The sequence below is a fragment of the Sphaeramia orbicularis genome, chromosome 3, assembly GCF_902148855.1.
Source record: "Sphaeramia orbicularis chromosome 3, fSphaOr1.1, whole genome shotgun sequence".
NCBI classification, from domain to species: Eukaryota; Metazoa; Chordata; class Actinopteri; order Kurtiformes; family Apogonidae; genus Sphaeramia; species Sphaeramia orbicularis.
This window is the reverse complement of record NC_043959.1, coordinates 26,213,472-26,239,397: the sequence shown is the minus strand read 5'-3', so window position 1 is coordinate 26,239,397 and position 25,926 is coordinate 26,213,472. Positions and strand designations below refer to the sequence as shown.

At 36.8% G+C, this 25,926-nt stretch overlaps 1 protein-coding gene across 3 annotated transcripts in view; it reads left to right on the top strand.

The window, feature by feature from the left end:
- The window catches only part of arnt2 (aryl-hydrocarbon receptor nuclear translocator 2), an 88,471-nt gene that overhangs the window by 36,641 nt on the left and 25,904 nt on the right, over window positions 1–25,926 (top strand). For all 3 annotated transcript variants that reach the window (XM_030127461.1, XM_030127456.1, XM_030127470.1), the window contains 5 exons: window positions 1,784–1,849; window positions 4,142–4,227; window positions 9,635–9,711; window positions 14,991–15,125; window positions 19,573–19,647. In XM_030127461.1, the coding sequence (XP_029983321.1) occupies window positions 1,784–1,849; window positions 4,142–4,227; window positions 9,635–9,711; window positions 14,991–15,125; window positions 19,573–19,647 (439 nt within the window). The remainder of the gene's footprint in view (window positions 1–1,783; window positions 1,850–4,141; window positions 4,228–9,634; window positions 9,712–14,990; window positions 15,126–19,572; window positions 19,648–25,926) is intronic.

Genomic DNA, 25,926 nt, shown 5'->3' with positions numbered 1-25,926 from the left:
CTGTGTTAAACTGTGTTAATTTCCCTTGGGGTCTTCATGGACTGGAGATGATCCGGGGTTGATTCTCCATATCCTGTTGTTTGGGTTTGATGCGTCTCCGTCTTCTGGAACATTCACCCCCTCATGCGATGTAAACTCATAATATACGACCATTTCTTCAACACGTCTACAGAAACACAGAATAACCAATCCCAGATCTCCTGAGGAGCGTCCAGGAGTGGCTCATAGTTCCAGACTGTGGTGATAAACATCAGGATGTGTCGTCCAGTGGATTCAAAGCTGCCACGTTCAGTGGTTTGATCTGAGTTTCCATGGTGATGTTTAACTGATCATTTAAAGTGACAGAACAGCCTTGAACTTATCACTGGACTGATTGGAACCGTGAAGACCTGGTTCTTCTGTGTCATCTGCATTAATATCACATTAATTAGAGCCTTAGAACTGAAGGCAGCAAAGTGGGGAAGTGTATTCTCACAGATCCATCATGTTTTTTTCACTTTTTGGTTAAACAGAGTCAGAAAGTCCCAACTTTAACTCATCGCAAATACAGAAAACATCTGTTTTATGGATGTTGGGCATTAGAGTCGGCTGGAGAGTCAGCTTGTAACCAAAGGATTGCTGGTTCGATTCCCTGGGCTTGCAGAAGAGTTGTTGGCTGATGTGCCCTTGAGTAAGGCACTAAACCCCCCATTTGCTTCCTGGGCTCTTGATATGGCAAGTTGACTGCTCCTAGTCTGTGTGTGGTGTGTTCCTGCATGTTCTAGTGATGGGTTAAAAGCAGAAGGTTAGTTTCGGTGTGTGGTGTAAGTCTACGTGTGCCTGTACTGACAAATAAAGAATCTTAATTTAGCAAAATTAATCATCTCTGCATATGCCAGCTGAAGTGGTTTTATCTGCACTCTTTTTTAATGATTTTCATTTTTTAGTACTCTATATAAAATTATATATTTCACACAGTTCAGTGTTTTATTTAATAAAATAATCAACAGAATGAGTAAAAATGACCAAAATGATCAACAAAATGAATAAAATGATCAACAAAATGAACAAAAAAATCAGTTTTTCTTTGATGAATACTTGTAGAAAATGAATCATTCCAGCTGTCTTCAGATTTCGTTAACATCATATAAAGACTTTTACAGTGAGAATCTGTCAGAACAGTGAGTTTCTATCTCAATATGACAAAAATAAAATGAGACACGAATCAGGTCCAGATGCATGAAAAGCCTCCAGGAGACAAACCCAACAGGGACTCCACCAAGTTGGACTCATTAGTAATTTCTTCAAACATCGTCTTCTCTGAAAATACTTGTTGGATTCATTTCAGATTTTATGTGTAGCTTCCTTCCTTCCTCACAGTTTTGAGAAATTTCAATTTTTAAATTCTTGCTGAATTTTCGTGATATATTACCAATGTGCCTTTACTTATTTGGCATATTTTGATGCTTATTAGCATAGAAATGGTTACAGATATCAATTGTACTTCCTATTGAGCACCGATAGGAAGTCATATATGGACTTTGATTTAATTAGTTGAGTTCTCCTCCAGTGAAAGTACCACTCACTTCTATTGGGAGATTGATCTCCTGCATCCAGATCACAGGACTCTAACATAGAGACGGAACCTGACAACCTCACACATTCAACTTGGTACTGATTCTTGATAGAACATGTTGGTGAGCTACAGGGACATTGGGACAATTTTTTGCAATCTAAGACCGATGTATTCACATTGTCTTTTTTCCTGTTGTGTCTCATTGTGTGTTTGTGTTTACCTGTGCAGGTGTGGGAGCGCCCCTCTGGACCACATCTCCCTAAACCGTCTGTCCAACATGAGGAAGAGATACAGGTACACGACTTTTCATCACTTCCCTGACCATGTATCTGTACTCTGAACTGTTTATATGGCTTATTTTATACATTTCCGTGGCTGAGGTGGATGATTAATGTGTTTTTTCCCCTGGGTTTTGCCTCAGAGACTGACCCTCCTGCTACAGATTTATATAGACCCATATGAGGTCTGAGCAGAAGCTGAAAAACAACTGTTTACCTCAGTGTGTTTCTCAGAAAACAATTCATTCACTTAGACTTAAAGCTTCGGTGGAAAACACACGGAACATGATGAAGAGCTACGAAGTGTAATGAAACTAAATGAGATTCAGGCAGAGGTTGGTTCAGTCATAACTCACCTTCCTCCAAACACAGACTTCAGCTTTTAACTAAACTTTACTGTGAACACGTGATGCTCCAGTTTCCAGGTTTCACACTGTTGTCACTCATAGTCGCGGAAAAAATTCTTAGACCACCCTTGTTTTCTTCAATTTCTTGTTCATTTTAATGCCTGGTACAACTAAAGGTAAATTTTTTTGGACAAATATAATGATAACAACAAAAATAGCTCATAAGAATTTCATTTCAGAGCTGATATCTATCCGTTTTCCATGTTTTCTTGATAATAACCAAAATCACTTCAGTTCTTACATCAATATCTCTGACATTGTACTGACAAAAACAGTGCTTTTAGGCATTCCATGTTTTCTTTTCTGTCTGTTTTAGTCACATGAGACACACAAGAGTTGGTTCTTGATTGTATAACCATTGTTTTTGATGACTTTTGATGGTCTAATAATTTTTTCCGTAACTGTACGTAAAATGTATGATAAAATATGGATGTTTATGACCAAGACCAGTTAAAGACCAGTTTAAGGGTTTTCTGATCCATATCCATAAATGTAGATTAATCATCTATAATTCACCACAGGATCAGTTATCAGACTGATTTATTAGTAGGTATTCATTGAGCTCCTAAAGTCCAGAATCTACAATGATCTAAACACATTATTATCTGTGTACACAGTATACTAATGAACTAATTAACTTAATAATTATCTCACGTAAGCTATTAGGAGAGAGTTCATTAAGTTGCGTTTAAGTCTGTAACGTCTAAAATAAAAGACATAAACCACTGATCATCAAACTCAGAGGAATTAATGAATGAATCTGGACATAATTATGAAATCAGTCATAAAAATGCAGGAAAGTCCACCTTCAGTTTGTAATATTCAAGCTTGTATTTTCAGTAATTCCAAATTGTGCCGATGTTGAGTTTATAAAACGTCCTGATCTTTATCTGTGTCTCGGTTTATCTCTAATTGAAAGCCTTACGCAGCAGAAAACCCATCAGACTGAGTCCTCGTCTGCAGACCCAGGTCCACAGTAAAGATTTTAACCAGGTTCTGGTGTTTCTTTTTCAACCCAATCCAGATTCCACATATAAACCAACACAAGAAGATCAGAGAAAAAAACAAAAACACATGTAAACATCATTAGCTGAAGTAAAAAATGATAATTTCTTTCTTCATAATCATTTCATTTTTTTGTCGAAATGTTTGAAAAACTTCAGTTACTGTCAATGAGGAGCAAAAAAAAAACACTAAATATTCACATTCAAGAGTCTGCACTCTGAAACTTTAGACCAGGGCTGTCAAAAATACAGTCCACGGTCCAAAACTGGCCCCACAAAGTGTCCAGTCCCTTCTGTGCGATGAAGTGGCGAAGTGCAAAAGTTTGTAAATAACTGAAGTTATTAACAATCAACAGAGTAAGAGTTATCATACATTTAAATACTATATTTTTTCAGTTCCAGATGAATGTTATTAAATATTTTGTGTGTTTGTAGATCCAGTGTGATCTGTAAGTTGTAATGTACATGTCTAAATGATAAACTGAGACAGAATATTATTAAAGTTACGGAAATTTCATGGTTGTTCATCTTATTCACATTTTTTAAAGGATAGTGTTTTTTGTGTTTCTTTGGGCTGTACATATTACTATCATAATTTAAGTAATTGTTGATTTGTAATTTTTTCCCAGTTTTTTCTGTTATTTACTCTTCTATTTATTCTGTTTGCTCTGACCCAGTTGAGGTCTGATTGGGCTGAATGTGGAACCTGAACTAAAATGAACTTGAGACCCACGTTTTAGACTTTTACCTCAGTTCACCTGACGTCTCTGTTTTGTTCATATGCTCTGAGACTCGCCTCATACCAGACCAGGGTCTACTTGCGATCCAGGTCTATATGCAGTCCAGGTCTACATATTGGATCTGATCTCTGACCCTATGTGTGTTTGTGTTGGACAGGAACGGTCTGGGTCCGTCCAAAGAAGGCGAGGCCCAGTACTCAGTGGTCCACTGCACCGGATACATCAAAGCCTGGCCTCCTGCAGGTAAACCCCGCCCACCAACCCTGCCCCCACCAGCCCCCGTGTCCTCATCCTCATAGTCCTGCAGAACCCACATCAGGGTCTGCTCAGAGCCCGGGTGGTCCGGTCTAACCTGAGGTACTGGGTCTGGTCTGGTTCTGGTCTGTGAGTGCAGCTGGGTGATGAAAAACAAAATAACATTCACATCTGTGAGTCAAGAATCCAGATGTTTTTATCAGATCAGGACCAAACCAAATACTCACTTCATCTCAAATGATAAGTTTTTTGTAGTATTGCAACTCTTCTCTCCTATAATTATGACTTTTGTTTTACAAAACATGACTTTTTCACATATTCTTTCACATTTTCTTCACATTTTCTAAATTTTGACCTTTTTCTCATTGATAATGTGACCTTTTCTCATAATATCAATCATTAGTCTATTAGATTACAACTCTTCATAATATATTTATAACTTTTTCCTCAAAAATAAGAGATTTCTTACAATAGTATAAGTTTTTCTCAAGAAACACAACAAAGTATGATACTATTTCTTATGTCGTTTATTTATTTCTCTGTTTGTTCAGAACATGATCAAAATAATAAAAGTATCTAAAAGTTCTGGAATAAAATGAAGCGAAACACAAAATACAGAAACATTTAGTGAGCTTTATTAGATGATGTAAAAAAAAAAAAGAGAGAGTGAGAGAGAACAACAGAAACGTGGATGATAATAATATCAGTACAAATTTTTGTAAATGTATAAAATCATGAATCAGGTTGAGTTCGAGGTTCTGGTTTCTGGTCCAGCTCAGAGTCCCAATTCCTCATCAGGTTGTGGTTTCTGGTTCTGAGTACACATTGTGGAGGTTCTGGTGGTGTTTCTATATGTTGCTTCTTGTTGTTGAGTTTCTCGCTGATAATTTAGATGTTTGCAGTAAAAACACATTTAGAGGGTGGAGTTTGTGCGTCTTCTGCCAGGAGCATCCCAGGACATCCAGGTGTTCTGATCCAGCTTCAGTGTAGACCAGGATCAGGTCCAGATGTGGGTTACTGGTCGACATAGATGCAGCTGTACAGAGGAGTGAGTCTGGACGTAGATGAGTTCACATCAGGACGACAAAGCCTGGAGTGTCAGGGATGTGATTGGATGTTTGTGGCTGAAATGCATCGTGGGAGTTGTAGTCTGACACTGAATTCAACACTGAGGATGTTTTCACACCCGAATGGTTTTTGGATCCGTTCAAGGTCTGTCACTGTACCTCAGAAACAGACTGTCTTCAAATTTGGAACAGATTCACATGGACGCAAGGATGAACTGGAAGGATTTTGGTGGCCAGAGGTCAAAGGTCAGCCTGGCTGTGACACTTAGTCAGTCACTTATCAGGCCAAAACACAAGGTTTCAGATTATGATGCAAAGACTGAAGTTTTGGTTCGAAGCTTTGGTTGACAGCAAAAAACACTTGTACACAACACACTTGTAATTTCAAATTCACAAGTGGAAAGGATCGCCTTCCCGACAGCATGTGAAGGCACCAAAAGATAATGTCTTTTGGATGGACCAAAGACCAAAGGTCCAAAGAGCTGTTCAGGAGGTTTCAGATCTGCACCTTTGGGTTGGATCAAAGTTAAAAGTCCAAAATTCTCCAAAAATGAAGTAAAAACTGAAGTAAAACCCATCAATTCCTCAAACTAAAATTATAACTAAAACTATGCCTTCACGTGCAAAACTACCTCAAACTAAACTGAACACAATAAATGTAGAGGAAATTAAATTTATTATTATTCTGGACTGTGTATGTAGTTTTCTGTAATTGGGTAACTACACTGTGTTATATTTGAGGAAATCTGCCTGTAGTCGTACATCCTGACCCTGGCCTCCCCTCAGATGACCCTGTGGTTCTGAGTCGGACTGGTACAGACCCCCTCTGGGTCCAGGTGTCCACATTAGAGGCCATGTGTGAAACTGGACCTGGTCTGCTCTCTGGAATCCCACTGGAAGACGTCCAGGTCCAACAAAAACATCACAACAGCCTGTGTCGAAATCATTGACACATGCTTCACTTCCTTTCTCTAAAAATACTCCTGGATTTCCAGTGGATTTCACTGGAAAACATAAACCAAACCACCACCACGTAACACCCAGCAGTTGAGCCCCTCTCTGTTTGGTACCCTCTCCTCTCACACACACACACACACCAATGTATAATGATGAATATGTAATCAGTATCTGGGGCGAAGGTGGTGGGTTTACAAGAAAAGCAAAAAAAATACTCCTGGAATGTTCTGAATGCAACAAACATCCATGAGACGGAATGGCAGATGTGGACCAGAGACCCGGCCCGACCTGATGATCTGATGATGTGTTCACTGACCGCTCAATCAGACGAACGGGGCCACAAATTAAAGTCACAAGTTGAATGTGGAGCGAAAGGATAATTTCTGTCGGAATCATCAACACCTGGTAAAGAATCTGCCCTAAAGTCCACATGAAACAGGTCCAGGATCAGCCTCTGGCCTCTGAAGTCCATATGAAACGGGTCCGGGATCAGCCTCTGGCCTCTGAAGTCCACATGAACCAGGTCCGGGATCAGCCTCTGGCTTTGGGGTTCACTCTCAGAGATTATCCAGACAGATCTGACAGGCAGAAGGTCAAAGTCTTTGTTCTGCCTCTGTTGAAAACTATCTGACTGAACATTCACGTCAGTACAGCAGAATTCTACAGCCCAGAAGGAAACGAAATAAGAGATCACAGGTGTGTTTTTGTCATTTTCTTCTTATTTTGTCATAATCTCAAATATCTTAACATCTGGATTCTTCAACTTTCACTCTGGACCAAAGTCATCTATAACCTGCAAAGAAAAATTCATTTAACATATTTTTATAATCATCAGTTTTGACTGAAATTAGATTTGAATCCTTTTCAGACGATTGTGTCTCCAGCACCACATTTTCACATCCACAGTCACTCAAATTACCATGACTCCTGAACCGTCTGCACAATTCACAAAATTCAAAATGCATCTTAAAGCTGAGATTTTGTTCTTTCTATTGCTATATAACACATTAGGGTAGAGGCCTGCTTTGACTGAGGTAGAGGGGTGGAAATGGGTGGAGCAGAGAGCAGCAGATTGCAGTCGGTGAGAGAGCGAGATGGAAGATTTTTATTGCTTTTAGTAGCATTTTTGCGAGGTTTTAATTGTAAATGATTGTATATAATAGTGATAATGGTGTTTTGGAGTGTTCTACTGGTGTGTTTTGCCATGTTTTTGTTGAGTTTCACTGTTTTCTGCCTTTTTTTCCAATGTTTTTATCTGTAACTTTGTGGTTTGTATAGTTTGTTGATAGTTTTATTTTAGCTGTAAATATTTTGTAAATGTATGTATTTTCACATATATACATGTAATTTACATATGTAAATATACAGGGTGGGGAAGCAAAATTTACAATATTTTGAGGTAGGGATTGAAAGACAGTGTATGACCAATTAGTTTATTGAAAGTCATGAGAATTTTTTTGCCACAAGAAAATTTACGTAACAGAAAATGTTTTTATTCTATGTGTCCTCCTTCTTTCTCAATAACTGCCTTCACACGCTTCCTGAAACTTGCGCAAGTGTTCCTCAAATATTCAGGTGACAACTTCTCCCATTCCTCTTTAATAGTATCTTCCAGACTTTCTCGTAATAGTTTTGCTCATAGTCATTCTCTTCTTTCCATTATAAACAGTCTTTATGGACACTCCAACTATTTTTGAAATCTCCTTTGGTGTGACGAGTGCATTCAGCAAATCACACACTCTGACGTTTGCTTTCCTGATTACTCATATGGGCAAAAGTTTCTGAAAAGGTATGGATAATAGTGTTAGGTATGATTATGACATCAATATATGTTTGGTTTCAAAACAATTGACGTAGTGCCTGCTGAGAAAAAATAACTAAATGTTCATTGTAAATTTTGCTTCCCCACCCTGTATATCCAGAGCTAGCCAAGGGCAGAAAGAGTTGCATTGTAAAAAAAAAAAAAAAAAAAAAGCAGATCATAGATATTTTTCCCAATGAAATGAGGGGCTCTATCAACAACTAGACAGAAAGTGAACAGAAGCTAAAAATAACTAGAAATAACTAAAATAAGAAACTCTAGCATGGACACAGAATGATCTAGACAAACAAAAATGTTTGAGCAAGGGATGTCATGAGAACCAATACTCACGATACCATTCGATACTATGAGGAAAAAAAAACATTGATACTCATTCTTTTAAGAAACGGAAAAACCGATGCCTGTGTAAGAATTGGTACCATCCGTAAGCTACTACTCTTCCGGAATTGTATTGTATATTATAGTGATCTTGCTTTTTTGGACTGTTCTACTAGTGTGTTTTGTCGTGTTTTTGTCGAGTGTCACTGTTTTTATCTGTAGTTTTTTTTTGGTTTGTATAGTTCATTGATAGTTGTATTTTAGCTGTAAATATTATATAAATGTATGTATTTTTATATATATGTAAATCTATATGCAGAGAGCTAGCCAGGGCAGAAACAGATGCAAAAGAAAAAAGTAAAAGAAGCAGATCATGGCTGTTTTTTAGTGATATGAGGGGCTCTGTCTTCGACTAAACAGAAAATGAACCGAGACTATCACACAGGCTAAAAATTACTAAAAATAAGAAACTGGAACATGGACACAGAATGATCTAAACACACAAAAATGTTTGAATAGATGTGAAATAGTTGAAAGTTTATTTCTGTAATGTTATAAAGTTTCCTTATGCACATTTACAGTTGTTTTTCATAACAAATGTGATTTTTTTTTTTTTAAATTCCGTCTGTTTATTTTTTATTTTTTTATTTTATCATGCTGTTTTAAGCATTTATTATATATAATAATGACGATAATTGATGGATATTGAAACTTAAATTCTTTCTGAAAAAAAAGGTGCAAAAGAATTCGCAAAAAAGACATTTTTGGACACTTTCATTGTAAAAACAAAACTAAGATATCTCTGCCTGTTATAATGGGTGTCCTTAAAAGGGTTTAGATGAGACCATTTTGGACATATCACCCAAACCTAATACCTTCAGACCCAGTTCTGGTGGATACCTATCGATGACCTCTGACCCCTGTCCTCGAGCCTCAGTCTGTCTGTTACACCATCTCATCTGCTGTTACAGTTCTGATGATGAGACTGATTTATATTCTCTTCCACCGACTCTTTCGATGAAGATCTTGTGAAAATTACTTTAAAATAGAATGTTTCTGCAGCTGTGTCTGAAATGGGAGCTAATGCTGAAAACATGGCTCGTATAAATCACGTCCAGCTGCTGATTACCTTCTGCTGCTGCAAAGGTCAACAAGCAAATGGAAAAATAAGTGTTGACACTTGATGAGAAATGTAATAAAGGGCTGTTTGTTGTTGTGTTGTGTTTTCCAGGTATGACTATACCAGAGGAGGACACGGAGGCGGGACAGGGTGGAAAATACTGCCTCGTGGCCATTGGACGACTGCAGGTCAGTGAGTCAATGCCACATTTTATAGACGTTAAAGGTCAAAGGTTAACTCACTTTATTCTTCCTCTCGGCAAATTTAGTCTGTATTTTACTCATAATACACGGCACCTAGCATTAGCATTAGCATTAGTATCAGTGAGGTGCCATTGAAGGAGCTTTGGGATACACTCTAGATCTTAATCAGCACCAACAGGAAAATTAAACTACATAGACCTGGTTTTGATCGGGAATGTATAATGGGATGTGGTTCTGTGTAACACTGATATTCAAACTCGTTTTTTGCATCAAAAAATATGGTTTGTTTACATTACGAACATTGCATTTAAAGGGGTCATATTTTACTAAACCCACTTTTATTAGTCTTTGGTACATTTATTTGTGTATTTGGACCTTAACAATTCAGAAGGTTGGAATTTGAACCCTCCAGGTGCTACAAAGCTATTTTTATACTCATTTTGTCAAAAATCGAGTGGATTTCTACAACCTGTTTTAATTCTTTCCTAATTTGTTGCATCTATAAGTAGTTACATCACAACATTTGCACATATAAGGTCAAGACTTCCGACGAACGTTTCTCCGAATACGCCATAATTGTTTATCAGCAGCAGTGGTTGTAGTAAAAACTGAAAATATGTCCAAACTTCAAACTGATTACCTAAAATGTTCAGTTGTTGGTTGTATTAACAAGCTGAAGTGGCAGCCTGGAGGGGGTGGGGTAAGTGGCTCATTTGCATTTACCCAGATCTTTTATAGTTATATACTTCTAATTTATAGTGTATAGTGTATCTTATGTTATATTTCTTTTTTACTCATGTTTGCTGTGATATTATATTGGTATTGAATACGTGCCATGCTGCTGCCACACTGCAATTTCCCAGTTTGGGATAGATAAAGTACATCGAGCTATCTATCTAGCTATCTAAAGGTCCAGTGCTCAAAATGACCTTTCTGGTGTCATTACTCAGCAATAAGGTTGAAGATGGACCTGTGGAGTTGAATTAATGAAGAATTCAGACCCAAGCGTAGCATTTACAGTTTATGTAGACCACAGGGAAATGTTTGAAAATGCATAATTCCATTTAAAAAAAGCAAAATATCACTCCTTTAAAGGGTTAAAAATATGACAGTTATTAAGTGTTTGGTATTTATGTTTATGGCTCAAGTTGTTGAAATATAAAAAAAAAATAAAGTTGTATAATAAACAAAAAAAAACTGTATGATAAACATTCTTACATTAATCCTGCTTTGCACAGATCACACAGTTTCAGTGATTAGAAAAAGCCTCTATGGGTGGGATACCGGAGGGTTAATCTTATATTCCAACCATTAAAAAGTCAATGAAAGCAGATGAAATCGACTCCAAGGTCTTGTCTTATTAATCATTCATGTTTTTCAGTTCATCATCTGACATTTTGAGGTTTGTTCAGTTTTGTACGTGGTTAAAAAATATTGGAAATGTCATTTTAAAGGACGTGAATCCAACATAAATACGAGTTTCTCATTTGACCAACGCTGCCTCCTGCTTTGTGAAGTGTTTTTTCTCCTTCTTTGTCTCTGACCTGTAGATAAATGGTATAATTATCTCATTATGTCGATCATCTGACCTGAGTGGGATGAAGAGGAAACTGAAAAGCCCTGAACAAATGTCAGACTAAAGCGTGTTGTGTTCAGGCGCTTTTTTTCTTTTTGGATACATTAGTATTTTGTGTGCAAAGCTGCCCCTGTTTTTCTGAAATGATGTTTTTATTCGACGCTGCTGCTGCTGCCAGATGTGAAAATGTCTGTTGGAATGAAGTGAATGTGCAATGAATGGGATGTGAGCGTGTTGTAAACAGCAGCTCTTTTTATTTGTCTCTGGTTCTGTGGATTTATTCATTGGTTTATTTCGACGTTCGATTCATCTGGGGTTTAATTCTCTTTCATTTTTCTGCGCCTTGTGAGTAAACATTATGACAAACTGAAGCAGCAGAATGAGTCCTGTGTTCTGTTATTAATTAATCCTCCGTGGTTTTGTTCTTAATCTCAGTTTCTGTCTCTGCGTCGTCAGAACGGACGAAATAAATGGCTTTTTTCGACTTAGATGCATGTGATGCCGACGTTAAACAATGTCGTTGACGATGAATGTTTGGTTTTATTTATGTGTCACATACAAAAAACACATCAATGCATTTTACCTTCGAGAGCACGATTCCGGACAGAAACCTAAATCCTGTTTGTTGTTCATGTTAAATGAGTTTAAATAAATAATATCAGGAAAAATAACTTCTGAACAGTCACTTAATTAAAAAGGAATTAATGGTTTAATGAAGTCGAAGTAGTGAAAACCCAATTAAAACTGAAAATCAACATCAGAATGTAAAAAGGGCCGTTTGACTTGAGGCTTGATTTTCCTTATAGTCATTAATTAAAGCTGAAAAGTGTAGAATCATTGATCAGACTGACTGCTTATGACATGTCCAAAACAAATGAGTTAATTATTAAAGACGGAGAAATATTTCTCAAGGTGATTTCCTTTACATTCAACCTTTACTATATGATTTATCATCATTTATTCTAATATTATCCTTTGTATTTTGCATTTTTCAGTGTAAATCGTGCTTTTTCCTATATTTAATTCTTTGATCATGTAGATGTTCATTAAAGCTCAGAGTAAATTCAACAGTTATTTTATCAAAACAAAAAACTGGTGAAAAAGGGACTTTTTTGTAAAATATATAATTAACAACATAAACCAGGTGTCCACAACCTTATTTTGTTCATGACATTTATTATTTTGTTAATTTTTTAAGTTAGTTAATTTTTACTCATTTTACTTTATTTTGTTTATTTTTGTACATTTTGCTGTTTTTTTAATTTTTTTTTTTTCCTTCAATTTTGTTCAGTTTGTGACTTATTTTGCTCATGTTACTTATTATTTTGTTGGTTTATTATGTTATGTTTTGTTATGTTTTGTTTTCATTTTATTGATCACTTTGGCCATTTTTGTTCATTTTGTTGTTTATTTTCTTTTTTTTTAAACTTCATTTTAGTCAGTTTTACATTATTCATTATTTTGCAAATATGTTATTCATTTTTGTTTGTTTTGTTTATTAACATAACCCAAGTGTCTCCATCCACTGTCATTGATCAAACTCCATGGGTTTTACTGGTGAATCAGTGTTTCCACGTTCACTACGGAGCCTCTGAACGTCCAAATGGGTCATATCTGATGACCATGAAAAGATGACAAACTGCATTTTACACCAATTTTTTACATGTATTGATAGGATTAGTGGATCAACAGGTATTAAACAGTTTATTTCTGATTCTTTAAAATGATCCGACACAGAAAGTGGACAAGTTTGATGAACGTCTAAGTCAATATTAGTCATAAATGAGACTCTGAGGTTTTAAAGCATTTGTCAGAAGACACAGGAGATGTTAGTTTTACAAACAGAATAAAGAAATAAGCAATTTTCAGTGTTAATAATAATAATGCATTCAGACTTGTCCAACATGGCTTTTTTGTTCTGAATATTAATTGTTTTTAGATTGATTTTCAACGTCGTGTTAATTAAAAAAGTTACTGGTAAATTGTTATTTGCTATTAATTTAAATACTTACTCCTTCATTCCATTAGTTTTGATTTATTTTCAGTCTCAGTGTCAGTGGTTCATGTCCTGTCAGGTCCTGATGAGGATTCTGATGTTTTTAATAGTGAAAACAGTGAATGGATCTGGAAATAATTATCAGAACATCTGTTATAAATGGATCCACGGGTTCTGTTCATTTTCACATGTTCTTCATTCATACGTTAATTCCTCATGTAAATTTGTGTTTAGCTGTTAATTTAAATACAGTTTATTTCTTTACAAACAAACATTTCATGTTTCTTTTGACAGATTTTTGCCTCGTCTTGTGTTTGTCGTCATCCAACCATCATTTCCAGTTCTGTAAAAGATCTGATGTTGATCATTTAATTATATTTTTACTTATATTTAGTTGCAGAGAACATACAAATCCTGAATCTTAGAACCAAACTGTATTTTCAACTCAGTGACAGGGATTATTGTCTTTCAATATTTCCACTTTGTTCCATCTGCTTTACATTGTGTTGAAGCCAAACCTTATTTTTCAGGGTTTTTCCACTAGTTTTTCACTGGTGCAGATGGGACTGATGTTAATGTTTATGATGATAAATGGTTCTTATGTTCTTGTATATTTTATCATATTCTCTGTGATATTAGTGAATGTCCTGTTTCATGCTTAGTTTTTATGTCAAGATTCTAAATTTTTATTTGCCATTGTGAACAGTCAGACCTAGCTGTCTTTATGCCAGATGAAAAATAGTTAAAAAAAAAAAAACAAAACTCAATAAAATATCCAGTCTTAAATAGAAAGTACTTACAAAACTGCATAAGGATAATACAAATAAAATAGAAAAAAAATGCAAAAACTTATGAATGCTGCATTTGGTGTGGAAGCTGTAAACAAGGATATGTCCTTGTCCCATATTTGGGGTTGAGGGAAAGTTTTTTTTTGCATGTAATTTCAGTGCAAACATGCCAAGGTTTTTCAGAGAAATTTGGATTTTGGAATTTTTTCATAATTCAGAAATGTTCCTTTACTTATAATGGTCCATATTTTGATGGTTTGTAACATGGAAACGATGAGAGATATCAATGTAGTTACTTTAGAGCACTGATAGAAAGTCATATATGGACTTTCATTTGGATCCATGACCTTTGATCTTGAGTGACCTTGAAGGATCAAACTCATGGTCACCAGTGTCTACATTTCAACAGTTTTCTTCAAATTTTATATGTAGCTTCCTTGGGACGATGTCTACATAGTTTTCTCACAGTTTTGAGAAATTTAGATATTTGAATTTTTGAAATATTAAAAATCGGCCTTTACTTATAATGGTCCATATTTTGATGACTTTTAACATGGAAATAGTGACTTTTGAGCACTGATAGGAAGTCATATATGGACTTGGATTTATTTCGATGAGTTCTCCTCCTGTGAACGTACCACCCACTTCTATTGGGAGACTGGAAGACAGAACCTGACAACCTCACAAATTCAACTTGGCATTGACTCTTGATGGAACATGCCATTGAGATACAGGAACATTGGTCCTATTTTTAGTTTTGTGTAAAAGACGTGACATAACACACACACAACTAGTCCCTGGTGCAGTTCCTGCTGTAGTAAAGGGTCTGATGGAAACTATGGTGTGCATCGTTGTTTCCTGATCTGATGGTAAATGTTATGTCCATGGTCGTTTCCTGTTGCAGGTGACCAGCTCTCCGGTGTCCATGGACATGAACGGGCTGTCAGTTCCCACCGAGTTCCTGTCGCGTCACAACTCTGACGGCGTCATCACGTTCGTCGACCCACGCTGCATCAATGTCATCGGTTACCAGCCTCAGGTTGGTGCTCATCCTCCTCCTCATGTGTCTGGGCATTATTCTCATTTCACTAAAACCTGATCAGATAATTTTTATTTCAAAGTGACATAAAAGTCAGAGTGAGAGGTTTTGAACAATGTGAACAAGGATTAAATGTATAAATCAGCTGTTCTCAGATTCACCATCTCGTAATAATCTAACCATCATGGGGACAGGGTGGAATTATTAAATATCTGCACTATTTTTAACAGCGATTTAGATTAGATTCGATCAGATTAGATAGAACTTTATTAATTGGGAAAATAAAGTTCCAGTCGTAGAACAACACTGAATGTACACGTATAAGACATATTACAAGATGAAAGGAAAGAAAATAGTAATAATAAGTATAAAAAACAGTAGTGAAAAACAAATTGCACATTAGGAAGTACTAGTAGAAATAAATAATAAAGTAGTAATAATAAATTAGTAATTATGTCAAAATATGTGCAATATATGTGTGTCTGTGTGTGTGTGTATATATATGCATTTGTAATAACAGAAATATTAACAAGTTTAATAAAATGTTCATAGTAATAGTTGTAACAACAATGTATAAGTTTGTAATAATAATAATGATAAATTTAATGTGATTTTTTTACATCACATGTCACAGATCTGGATGTTAAACAACTTGTTTTGATTCAACATGAATCTAAATGAGACCTTGCACAATAAATTGAACTAAAGTCAGAACATGTCGTAGAACAACTTAATAAAACCTTAATAGTGTCCAAGACCTTATTAAAATCTGGAAGCAGCTGTCAATCAAAGCCTCTATTCGACTCTAAATTCTTATTAATAATGTTTAGTAATTAATAATTATTGGTAGATCAGTCATTTCCAGATGAACCACAAGACTCATTAGAAGATCCAAATAAAACAGCTAGACCAGAACAAGGCCTGGAATAAAATATTTTCCAGGCTCAGTTCAGTGTAAGTCTTTACGAACCATGGATCAGCACCTAGTGGCCGTCAGGGGTATTGCACTGTATTAAATGTGAGCTGTAATTGGTTAATCTTTGGTTTTCTTTCCTGGGACCGGGGCTTCCTCCAGGTTTGTGGAGGTAAAAATGTACACGTGTTCTGTTGTGCAGGTTCTACAGGTCAGAAGGCCTTAAAATAAGTCAAAGAAATGCAAAACCGATGTCGTCATTATTGAACTGACGACATCCACTCATACAAAGGATGTTATTTATCAGTTTCGTGGTGGAAGAACTCGTGTCGTTCTTCATCTTAATGTGTTAATGATGAAAACATGCTGAACTGTCATCTAGATCTGTGCATCGTCTGCTCAGTTTCAGGTTTTCTGTCCTGGTTTGGACAGAATCACAGGAAAACACGTTCTACTTCACTTCCTCTAGTCGGACCCTTTCACTTGACCGTTTTACTGTGTTTTCATGACCTTTGACCTGAACATTTGGATTCCAGTATGAACCTCTGGAACAGATGAGCCCACATTCCATGACTCTGCAGATCTCTGTAGTATCTGCTCTGCACATGATTTACGGTGTTGTCAGGACTGATAAACACGCGCTGCCTGCGCTGGTATGTCCAACACATTCCTGTGGCCAATCAGCTCCTGCGCCGCTTCACCGCTCTGCTCGTCTCGCAACAAGAAAACACAGATGTTAACAAAACAGTGCTGTTATGATTCAGAGCAAATGCATTCAGTTTGCAGGAGGCAGCGCATTAATCTGAGCCTCCAGTGTCATGTCACCGGTGTTTGTGTAAAGGTTTGAGTTCAGGAGATGCTGTAGAAACACTGAACTGGAACGAGTTCACATGGAAACCAAAGGTCTCTGGAATTAGGATCAGCAACATAAGAAAACACATCCATATACTACTGTTAACACTGGCTGATGTGAACTAAAGTAACCCCTGATTTTCATCTGAGTGTGGGCCTCATTTCTGCAGATAAAGGTTGAAGTCTGTGACATATGAATGTACAGCAACTCCATGAATCCACTCACACTGTGTCATTGTGAAATAATCTGAGTTTAACTGTATAAACACTTGCATTAGAGGCTGTAGACTAGGGGTGTTAAACATACGACCTGTGGACCAAAACCGGACACCACAGAGTCCAATCCCTCCCATGGGATGAATTTATAACAAGCAAAAATTAACAATCAATTACTTCAGGTTCCATATTCAGATTAATATGATCTAAAGTTGGTCAGACCAGTAAAATAGGATCATAATCTACAAATAATGACAACTACAAATTATTCTCTATGTTTGAGAGTGAAAACAGTTAAATTACAAAATGTTTTAAATTAATGTGAATAACATGAACAACCTGAAATTTCTTAACAAAAATAAGTCTCATTTTTACAGTACATAGGGTTCCTGCAGGGTCTTAAAAAGTCAAAAAAGTCTTGAATTTACAAATCTGCATTTTATACCTTGAAAAAAAGTCTTTAAAAAAAAGGTATTGAATTTGATATGGTAGTTCTTAAGTTATGTTGACATAAATTCATTTGCTGTATTATGTTTAAATGTTTCTGGGAAATGTCCAAGCTGCAAAATAACATTAGTCGACTCCAACCTGACAATTTATATTGAAATTAGGAAGCAGTCATCACTAACTTTGCAGCCCGTGGTGAGAAATGACTACATCAAGGCGTAAATGAATAAATACCTTTTCCTAGATTCTGGAGTTACGGATTTTTATCACTATGGCCATGAAATGGGCATTAAATTCTGTTCTAAGTAGTCTTAAAAAGGTCTTAAAACGTCTTAAATTTAACATGTAGAAACCTGTAGGAACCCTAAGTACAATGGTACTTATTTATACATTAAAATGTTTAAAAACTATTGGAATTGGAATATCATGAACAAATCTGAACAAATTGAAATGTCTGAAGAGAATTAAGTGTAATTTTGCCAATATTCTGCCTGTTACTAAGTGTTTTGTGTATTCACTGTGATCTGTAAGTTGTGTAAATGATAAACTGAGGTATAATACATTGGTACCTTGACTTACAAGTTTAATTCGTTCTGTGGCTGAGCTTGTAACTCAGTTTGCTCATATGTCAAATCAGTTTTCCCCTTTGATATTAATTGAAATGCCATTAATCTGTTCCTGCCCCCCAAAAAAACATCCCAATTTCACACCTAAATTATAAATAACTTATAGCAACGAAACCTGAGCGTGTTGTCTGTGTTGTAGCCAATAAAAACAAAAAACATTAGAGGACTGCTCTGGTGCTTGATCCTCCATGTCTCTGCTCACCACAGCGTCTTGAGGAGTACTTACGGGTTCCTCCTGTCAACCCCATTTTTATTTAACCTACAGCAGCTCCCTGTTTCATTATAAAATAATTAATAAGTATTTAATTGAAATTTGTTTCATTTGAGTTGGTTAGTTTTTTAAATGTAATTCTAAATTGGAAGATTATGGCGATTTTAGGTTTTACAGGTATTATCTCCTGCTGCACAACAAAGTCCGGTTGCTGTCCAGAGGGGAGGTGCTGAAACGCTTTGTCGCATATCTGGAAGAGGTGAAAAGAGGTCAGACCCATGGTTATGATAAAGAAATTTGGCAAAATAACGGCACAAAAAGCACAAAACATGAGCACAACACAACAGATATGCTTCCACAGCGAGGTAACCATGGTAACCTTGTGAAGCTTGTAACTCGTGCTCGTAACTTGGATTTCAGCTCATAACTCGAAAAACTCGTAAATTGACGCACTTGTAAATCAAGGTACAACTGGATTGTTAAAATTACACTATTACATTATTTTTCTTAAGAAATTTCAGGTTGTTCATTTCATTCACATTAATTTAAAGGATATTTTGTAATTATAAACATTTTATAATTTTCCTTTTTTCACTCTAAAACATAGAGAATAGTTTGTAGTTGTCATTATTTATAGATTATTATGATAGTATTGTGCTGGTCTGACCCATTTTAGATCATATTGGTCTCAACGTAAAACCTGAACTGTGAACTGGAAGGAGAAGAGCGTCCATCCTGGTCTGATCGTGGATCTTTGGAGGACTGGACTCTGATGTGTCCTCATCTGAACCGAGTCCAGAGGAGGAGCAGGAGGAGGTGTTGAATATCAGACTCAGAGGAAAAACATCCCACAGAACCGTGAACTCAGATGTGATCAAAGCATAGAAACAGTAACTGTCAAATCCAACCCTGACACAAGGTGCTGATGTAGAAACAGACTGAACCGTTTCAAAGGGAACTGACCTGTCTCACATCAACCCATATTTTTCAGATTTTAAGATGTAAATTACATCCAACTTAAAAACAGCCTGAAAATGCAGAGTTTCCAGAGTATCTGCTGTGGAAATGATGGATGGTCTGGTCTGAACAGGCTTCAGATCAATGCAGACCAGAGGGTTGTGGGTTTGTCTCTGTTCTGTTTTGGATCAGAACCTCAGTGTCTGCTCTGTTATTGTTGTACAGGACCTACTGGGGAAGGACATCCTGGAGTTCTGTCATCCTGAAGACCAGAGTCACCTGAGAGAAAGTTTCCAACAGGTACGACTGGATTTAACAGATAAACGATGATGGTGATTGTGGGGGGGGGGTACTGGGGTGAGGTCAAGGACATCACAGATGGACAGTCCACTACTTTTTGATTTGTAACTTTTGAACCAGACAAGTTTAAGACAAATATTACATATAACTGAAAAGGTCTAAATGCCATCTTAAACATACTCAAAGGGCCAAATTTAGTTTCAAATATTTTAAAATGAAAAATATCAAAAACTACTGCATCACAGATGGACAAAAAATTAATGTCTGTTTTTTACAAGAATTACAAAGTTCTCAAAAGTGAAGTTTTCATCCTGAAATGTATTCAGTGTATACCTTAAACCATCTATTTTACAACCAAATCATTGGTTAGAGGAAAAAAATATTTGATCATACTTAAAAAGCAAGAGTTTTGACAAATGGCAGTGTCACGGATAGACAACAAAAATACAAATCAAATTAAACTTTTATTATTTTAAATATCAATATCGTACACGTTTTTTTTTTGTTTTTTTTTTCACAATATTTACAACTTACAAATAATATTAGCATTATATTCAAATGTATTTTGTATAGATATATGCATTTATTAAGTTTAAATACTGTGTTTAGAATATGACCAGACTTCACCCACGGGTTCACATCCATCTGAAGGATGAAAGTCTGTCCTCATGGCTTCAAGGTTGTTTCATACCCAGTACTGGACCATTCAGAAACCGACTCTAGATCTGCTTATCCTTTTAACCTCCTAGTATCTGGGGGAGCATATTATTCAATTAAGTTATTAGCTTTATTACTGTTTAAAATGGCCAAAATTATTACGTTATTGTAGGGCTGCATGATTTTGGCCAAAAATAGAATCCAGATTTTTTCCCCTAAAATTTCGATTTCTGGGTAAAACTACAAAAGACAACAGAAGTCAGCATGTTGTTTTCGTGTGCAGCCCGTAGTACAACGCACTGCTTCCACTCTGGCATGTGATGATGTTTGAGGAGGTGAAATAAGTTGGTTGTGCTGCTGTCTTTGACACATACCACCTTCAGGCAGAGTTTGTAGCGAGGAATGGTTTGGTGTCGGAAACTTGGAAGCCGTACCAATTCCACACAGCTGACTTGCTCTTGCTATTTTTAGTCACCAACTTCTCACTCTCCTTAGCAAATGCCATTTGTGTACTAGTGTGTGCAGACCCACCTCACAATTAGGAGGAGGAGCCTATGGTAGCCCGGAGGTGCGCGAGTTGGAACCTTGAGAGAGATGAAATTTGATTTGACAATTACCCTTTTTTAAACATCGTCCTAATTAAATAATCCGATTTTGATTTAAAATCAGTTAATCGTGCAAACCCTACGTTATTGGTTTTATTACAATTTAAAATAATCAAAATTATTATGCTCTTGGTTTTATACAGTTAAAACCACATGATGTCTTTTATGGATCATGTAATTAAGTGTATCTTTAGACACTGAACCCATCTGTGAATCTGTCATTGCTACGGTAACCCGTCATCCTGCTGTGATTCACACCTCATATGACTTCAGCTGCTCACGTGTTGGTTGTCAGGGTAACAGCCCCCGGGTCAAAATTTGTGACCACTGGGTGTCAACAAACCTACAGAGGTCAAATACCTGGAGGTTCTGTCAGTCAGAACCGGATGAAACATCCTGGAGAACGTTCTCTAGAACAGAACTGGTTCCAGAGACTAGACCAAGAGTTTCTGATGTTCGTCTAAAGTTCCATCAGCAAATTCAGATCCAATACATGTAGTTCATCATATTCAAATCTACACAAATTATTCAGCTCCTTACAGACAATATTCAGCTTCTCGAAAGGAAAACACTGACTTATAATGAGTCAAAAAATAAAGAATCACACCTACAATCAGTTTGATATTTACTTATTGATCGATTTATTCATCCAGATCTTTATTACTTTGACACACAGGTTCACTTCAACAGTCGTCTATTCTCTAAATCATCACATGATATCAGACAGTTCATCAGTTTTCTGCTTTTTCCTGTTACGAACTATTATTATTACATCAGCCTTTAAAAACCAGCCATCAGTCAACCTCTGGTGTTTACATTAACATCTATACATCACATATTGGTGCATATTTTAAATTGTCAGAAAACTTTTTTTAAGTATTTGATAAATAATGTAGTCAGCACAGTCGACATTAGTTTGTTATATTTAAACCTCATGACATTACTGAAAAGTGTTAATACACATTTGACAAAGGAGGTGATAATTGACTTCATTATCACATTATTTTAGACTTGTTTTTCATGTTAGACGTAGGTCTTTATATGTAAAAATCAGCTCATTATAATTCCTGTTCTTTCTGTCCTGTCCTCCTGTGACTGGCAGACATAATTAAAAAAGTTAAATATAAAAACGCCTGAAGTGTCTGAGACCAGTTACAGTATCCGAGTGAGTATATTATGCACACTTTACACATTGTCATAAAAGGCCATATTATTTTTCAAACTTTGTATTGGGTCAGAATTCAAAAGTTGTTGATTTTTTGCATGATTTTTAAAATTCTGACTCAGCCACTAAAATCAGCACATTGTAAACACTGGAAAATTACTACACTAGCACCCATCTCTGAAGTGAGAAAAAAATGCACTGTGAGACTTTTTAGCAATGTATTACAAGTTAAAACCACATGATGTCTTTTATGGATCATGTGATCCAAGGTGTTTTACATAGCATTACATCATGATCTTCTACACTTCTATACACTTTTACACAAAAACAAAACACAACAGACCGGAACCGGACAATTATTTATTGACCTCTGACACTGCACAATATACCAACACCGATGGTTTAGTTTGGTTTAGTTTGGTTCATTTTCTTGTTGTTGTTTTGTTTGTTTTTTAGCTAGTTTTTAATCTGCTCTTTCTAGCTCATTCACATTTAAATTCTATTCACGCTAAGACTTAAATACAACTCTAACACATGCGAAAACGGTGTCAACATTGGTCATTTCCGCTCAAGTTCAACATGTAAATGAAAATATCTGAATGGAAATATTTAATTTTAAATAATAGCAGTAACAATGAACATTTAATAAAGCAGAGGAGAGGATGGAGGAAAGATGCAAAATAAGGTGAACCAGAAAGAAAAACAAAAAGAAACACTAACACTGGTCCATCTGAGTCTGTTTTATCCATTTACTTTCTCTACATGAACATCAACTGGATCTCCACAAGGCTGTGTTCTCTCACCACTCCTCTACATCATGCTGGGGCGCCGTTAAGGGGGGGTAAAAATGACAAATTCATGGGGCCCAGCATTTGTGGGGGGCCCATAGAGCAGTGGAGGGGGTCCAGTGGATACAGGTTAGAAGTTGTGAAAATTTCGTGTAACACCCACTGTATGAGAGAGGCATAGAGGTCAAGAGTTGGACGTTGAAAGCATGTAAAGTTTCAATTCCGTTTCACGCCTGCGTAACATCTATTAGTTACGGATCACACCCTCACATATATATTTCTCACCCCTACCCCACATACCCCCCGGCTCCCACAGATTGACAAGATACTGAATTTTATGAACGGTCCACAACATTCACCTTTCATGGGCCACAAACATCATGTACACCAATGACTGTCAGAGTAATTCCACCAACCATCATATTGTCAAATTTGCAGATGACACAGCTATCGTGAGCTTGTTAACGGACGCTGAAATTTCACATGGTTCTCTTTTAAACCATTTTTTAAACTGGTGCACTGAAGCCTTTTTACAGTTAAATGTCACTAAAACCAAGGATATGTGCATTGATTTTAGATGTCACCACCCTGAGCCTGTCTATACCAAAATCAATGAGGAGGCTGTTGAAATTGTAGAGTGTTATAAGTATCTGAGCACCATAATTGATAACAAACTGTCATTGAACAACAACACTGACATGTCGGTCTTGAGAGGTCAGTAGCATCTGTTTTGCCAGAGGAAACTAGCTCAGTTCCATGTCGACAGATCTCTGATGCCTTTGTTTAATAGGTCTTTTATTGAGTCCATTATCACGCTCCCTTTCATTTGCTGGTTTGCATCTATAAATCTGTAACAAAAAAACTCATTAGCCCTTTAACCCCAGAGACATTATTCCAGGTAAAGGTGCTGCTGTGAATTAGCGTCTGTTTCAGGTTCATAAAAGCTCCTGTGAGTATGTGCTTGTGTTCCTTTTCTTTGGTGGTTTGGTTTTACTGTGTGTTTTAGAGTCAAAACAGGTTGGAATAACAGAAAAAAAGGCAAAGAGAGGAATTGAAGTTTGGCAGGTTTTTACTAAATAAGGCACTCAGAATGTACATCAGCAAGAGATTTAGGATGTTGAACATGAACTGTGAACTGGAGCACACTGAACAACAACAAGTATTTGAATTCTGTACCAGTAGTTTTTGTTTTGGGGCTCTTTTTTTTCTAAATCAGTCCAGCTGCTTTTTGGCACCTGGTTGAATTCCAAAAAGCAGTTATACAGTCAAACCACCGTAAAAAAAAAAAAAGAAAGAAAAAAAAAGAAAATCACCACAATACTACAAACAATAGTAAGAACAAAAAACGGTGCAAAAAACATTTTCTATTGCAAGTCTGTCTCACTGCTCTGTGTTTTACCCTCATTCCACAGGCAGCGTGGGGTGCACTGAGCATGCTCAGATATCTATGGAAAGAACAAAGTCTATTCTATCAGCATGGTTTGGAATGTATGTTTTTGAGCAAACAGAGTTTTATGAATATTTAAAATAAATCATACGTTCAGACATGTCTGGGGTTAAAGGGTTAACTAGGATTATAAAACTCAGCAGTAAAATCATTGGTTCTCAGCAAAAATATCTTTCAGAACTGTACAATAACCAGGTGTCAAAGAAGGCCAAATGCATCATGTCCAACAGTGCTCACCCTCTGCACTCTGAATTTAAGTTCCCGCCTCAGACAACCATCAGCCAGAACCAACAGGTACAGATTCTCCCTCATACCCTCAGCCATCTCTATGTTCAACTCTGAACAGCACATTAGCAGTAGTTTACATTTTATTACCCCGCCCCCCAAAGGGGAGTAAAGGAGTATTGTTTTTGGTTTATTTGTTTGTTTGCTTTTTTGTTAACACTAAAGCAGCAAAAGTATTGGTTGAATTCATACCAAATAGGGTTTATAGATTGCCAGTAATCTAGAATAAATGTGATTACGTTTTGGGAAAAGTAGGTCAAAGTTCAGATTTTTATGAATTTTTTTAAATCTTTTTTTTTTTTTTCCCCATTCACTTATAATGGACGAAATTTGTCTATGCTGTCTATATCTATGCTGACATCAGCACCCGCATAGACATGATGACATCAGCTGGATCGATGCCAAAATAAGCTACAATACGTGCGAGGGGTGGGGTTTGTTGTGCCTGGCACCACTTGTTTAAATAAGGGCGTTCTCACACAGCGTAGTCGAGTCCGTATCTGCTTAATTTTATCAATGTGAATGCAAATGTTCCGTGCTCAAGTACCGTACCCGAGTCCAGCTGAGAAGGTAGTCCTGGGTACGGACTGCGTGGACTCCAGTACGGTACGCTGCAGTGTGAAAGTGATCCATGCCCAAGAACAGACGTGACCTAATAACCATGAGACCATAGACGGCGCTCCTGTTGTCTCCAGAAAAACCCTCGGATCCACACGGCACAGGCTCACCTTATTGACCGAACCACTCAGTGATATATCAGGGACAACGAAGGTCGCTCTGCTTCACTTTGCCGCAAACAGGCTAACAGATAAACAAGTATTGCTGACATTGTAGACAAATGAACAGAACAGTTGCTCAGCTGATGATGTAAGGGTTTGTCTTTTTCTTACTTCCATGTTTGTTGGATAGTGACAGAATTCCTTCCACACCGCCACCTACTGTTTCGGTCCTGTAACACACTCGTACTCAGGCACAGGCCGTGGTACATGCTTGTGAACGCAACATCCGTAGGAAAGGTGTGAACGTATCCAAGTACGGTACTGACTTGAGTATGCAGTGTGAAAACACCTTAAGTGTTTTTATTGTACCACTAACTTTTATGTGATCGTCGTCTTGTGTCTCACTTTGTTTTGTCATTGCTGTATGTTGTTGTCAAATTGTTGTTTTAATTGCTACTGCGGCAGAAACGATTGCCCCCCAGGGATGAATAAAGGTCTTGAATGTTGACTATTCAGAGGTTTAATGACTGGACTTGGATGTTCTTCTGTCTCTGTTCTTGATCCGCGTCTGTCCGTTCACACTAGAGACGATCTGTTTATTATCGGTGTTGCC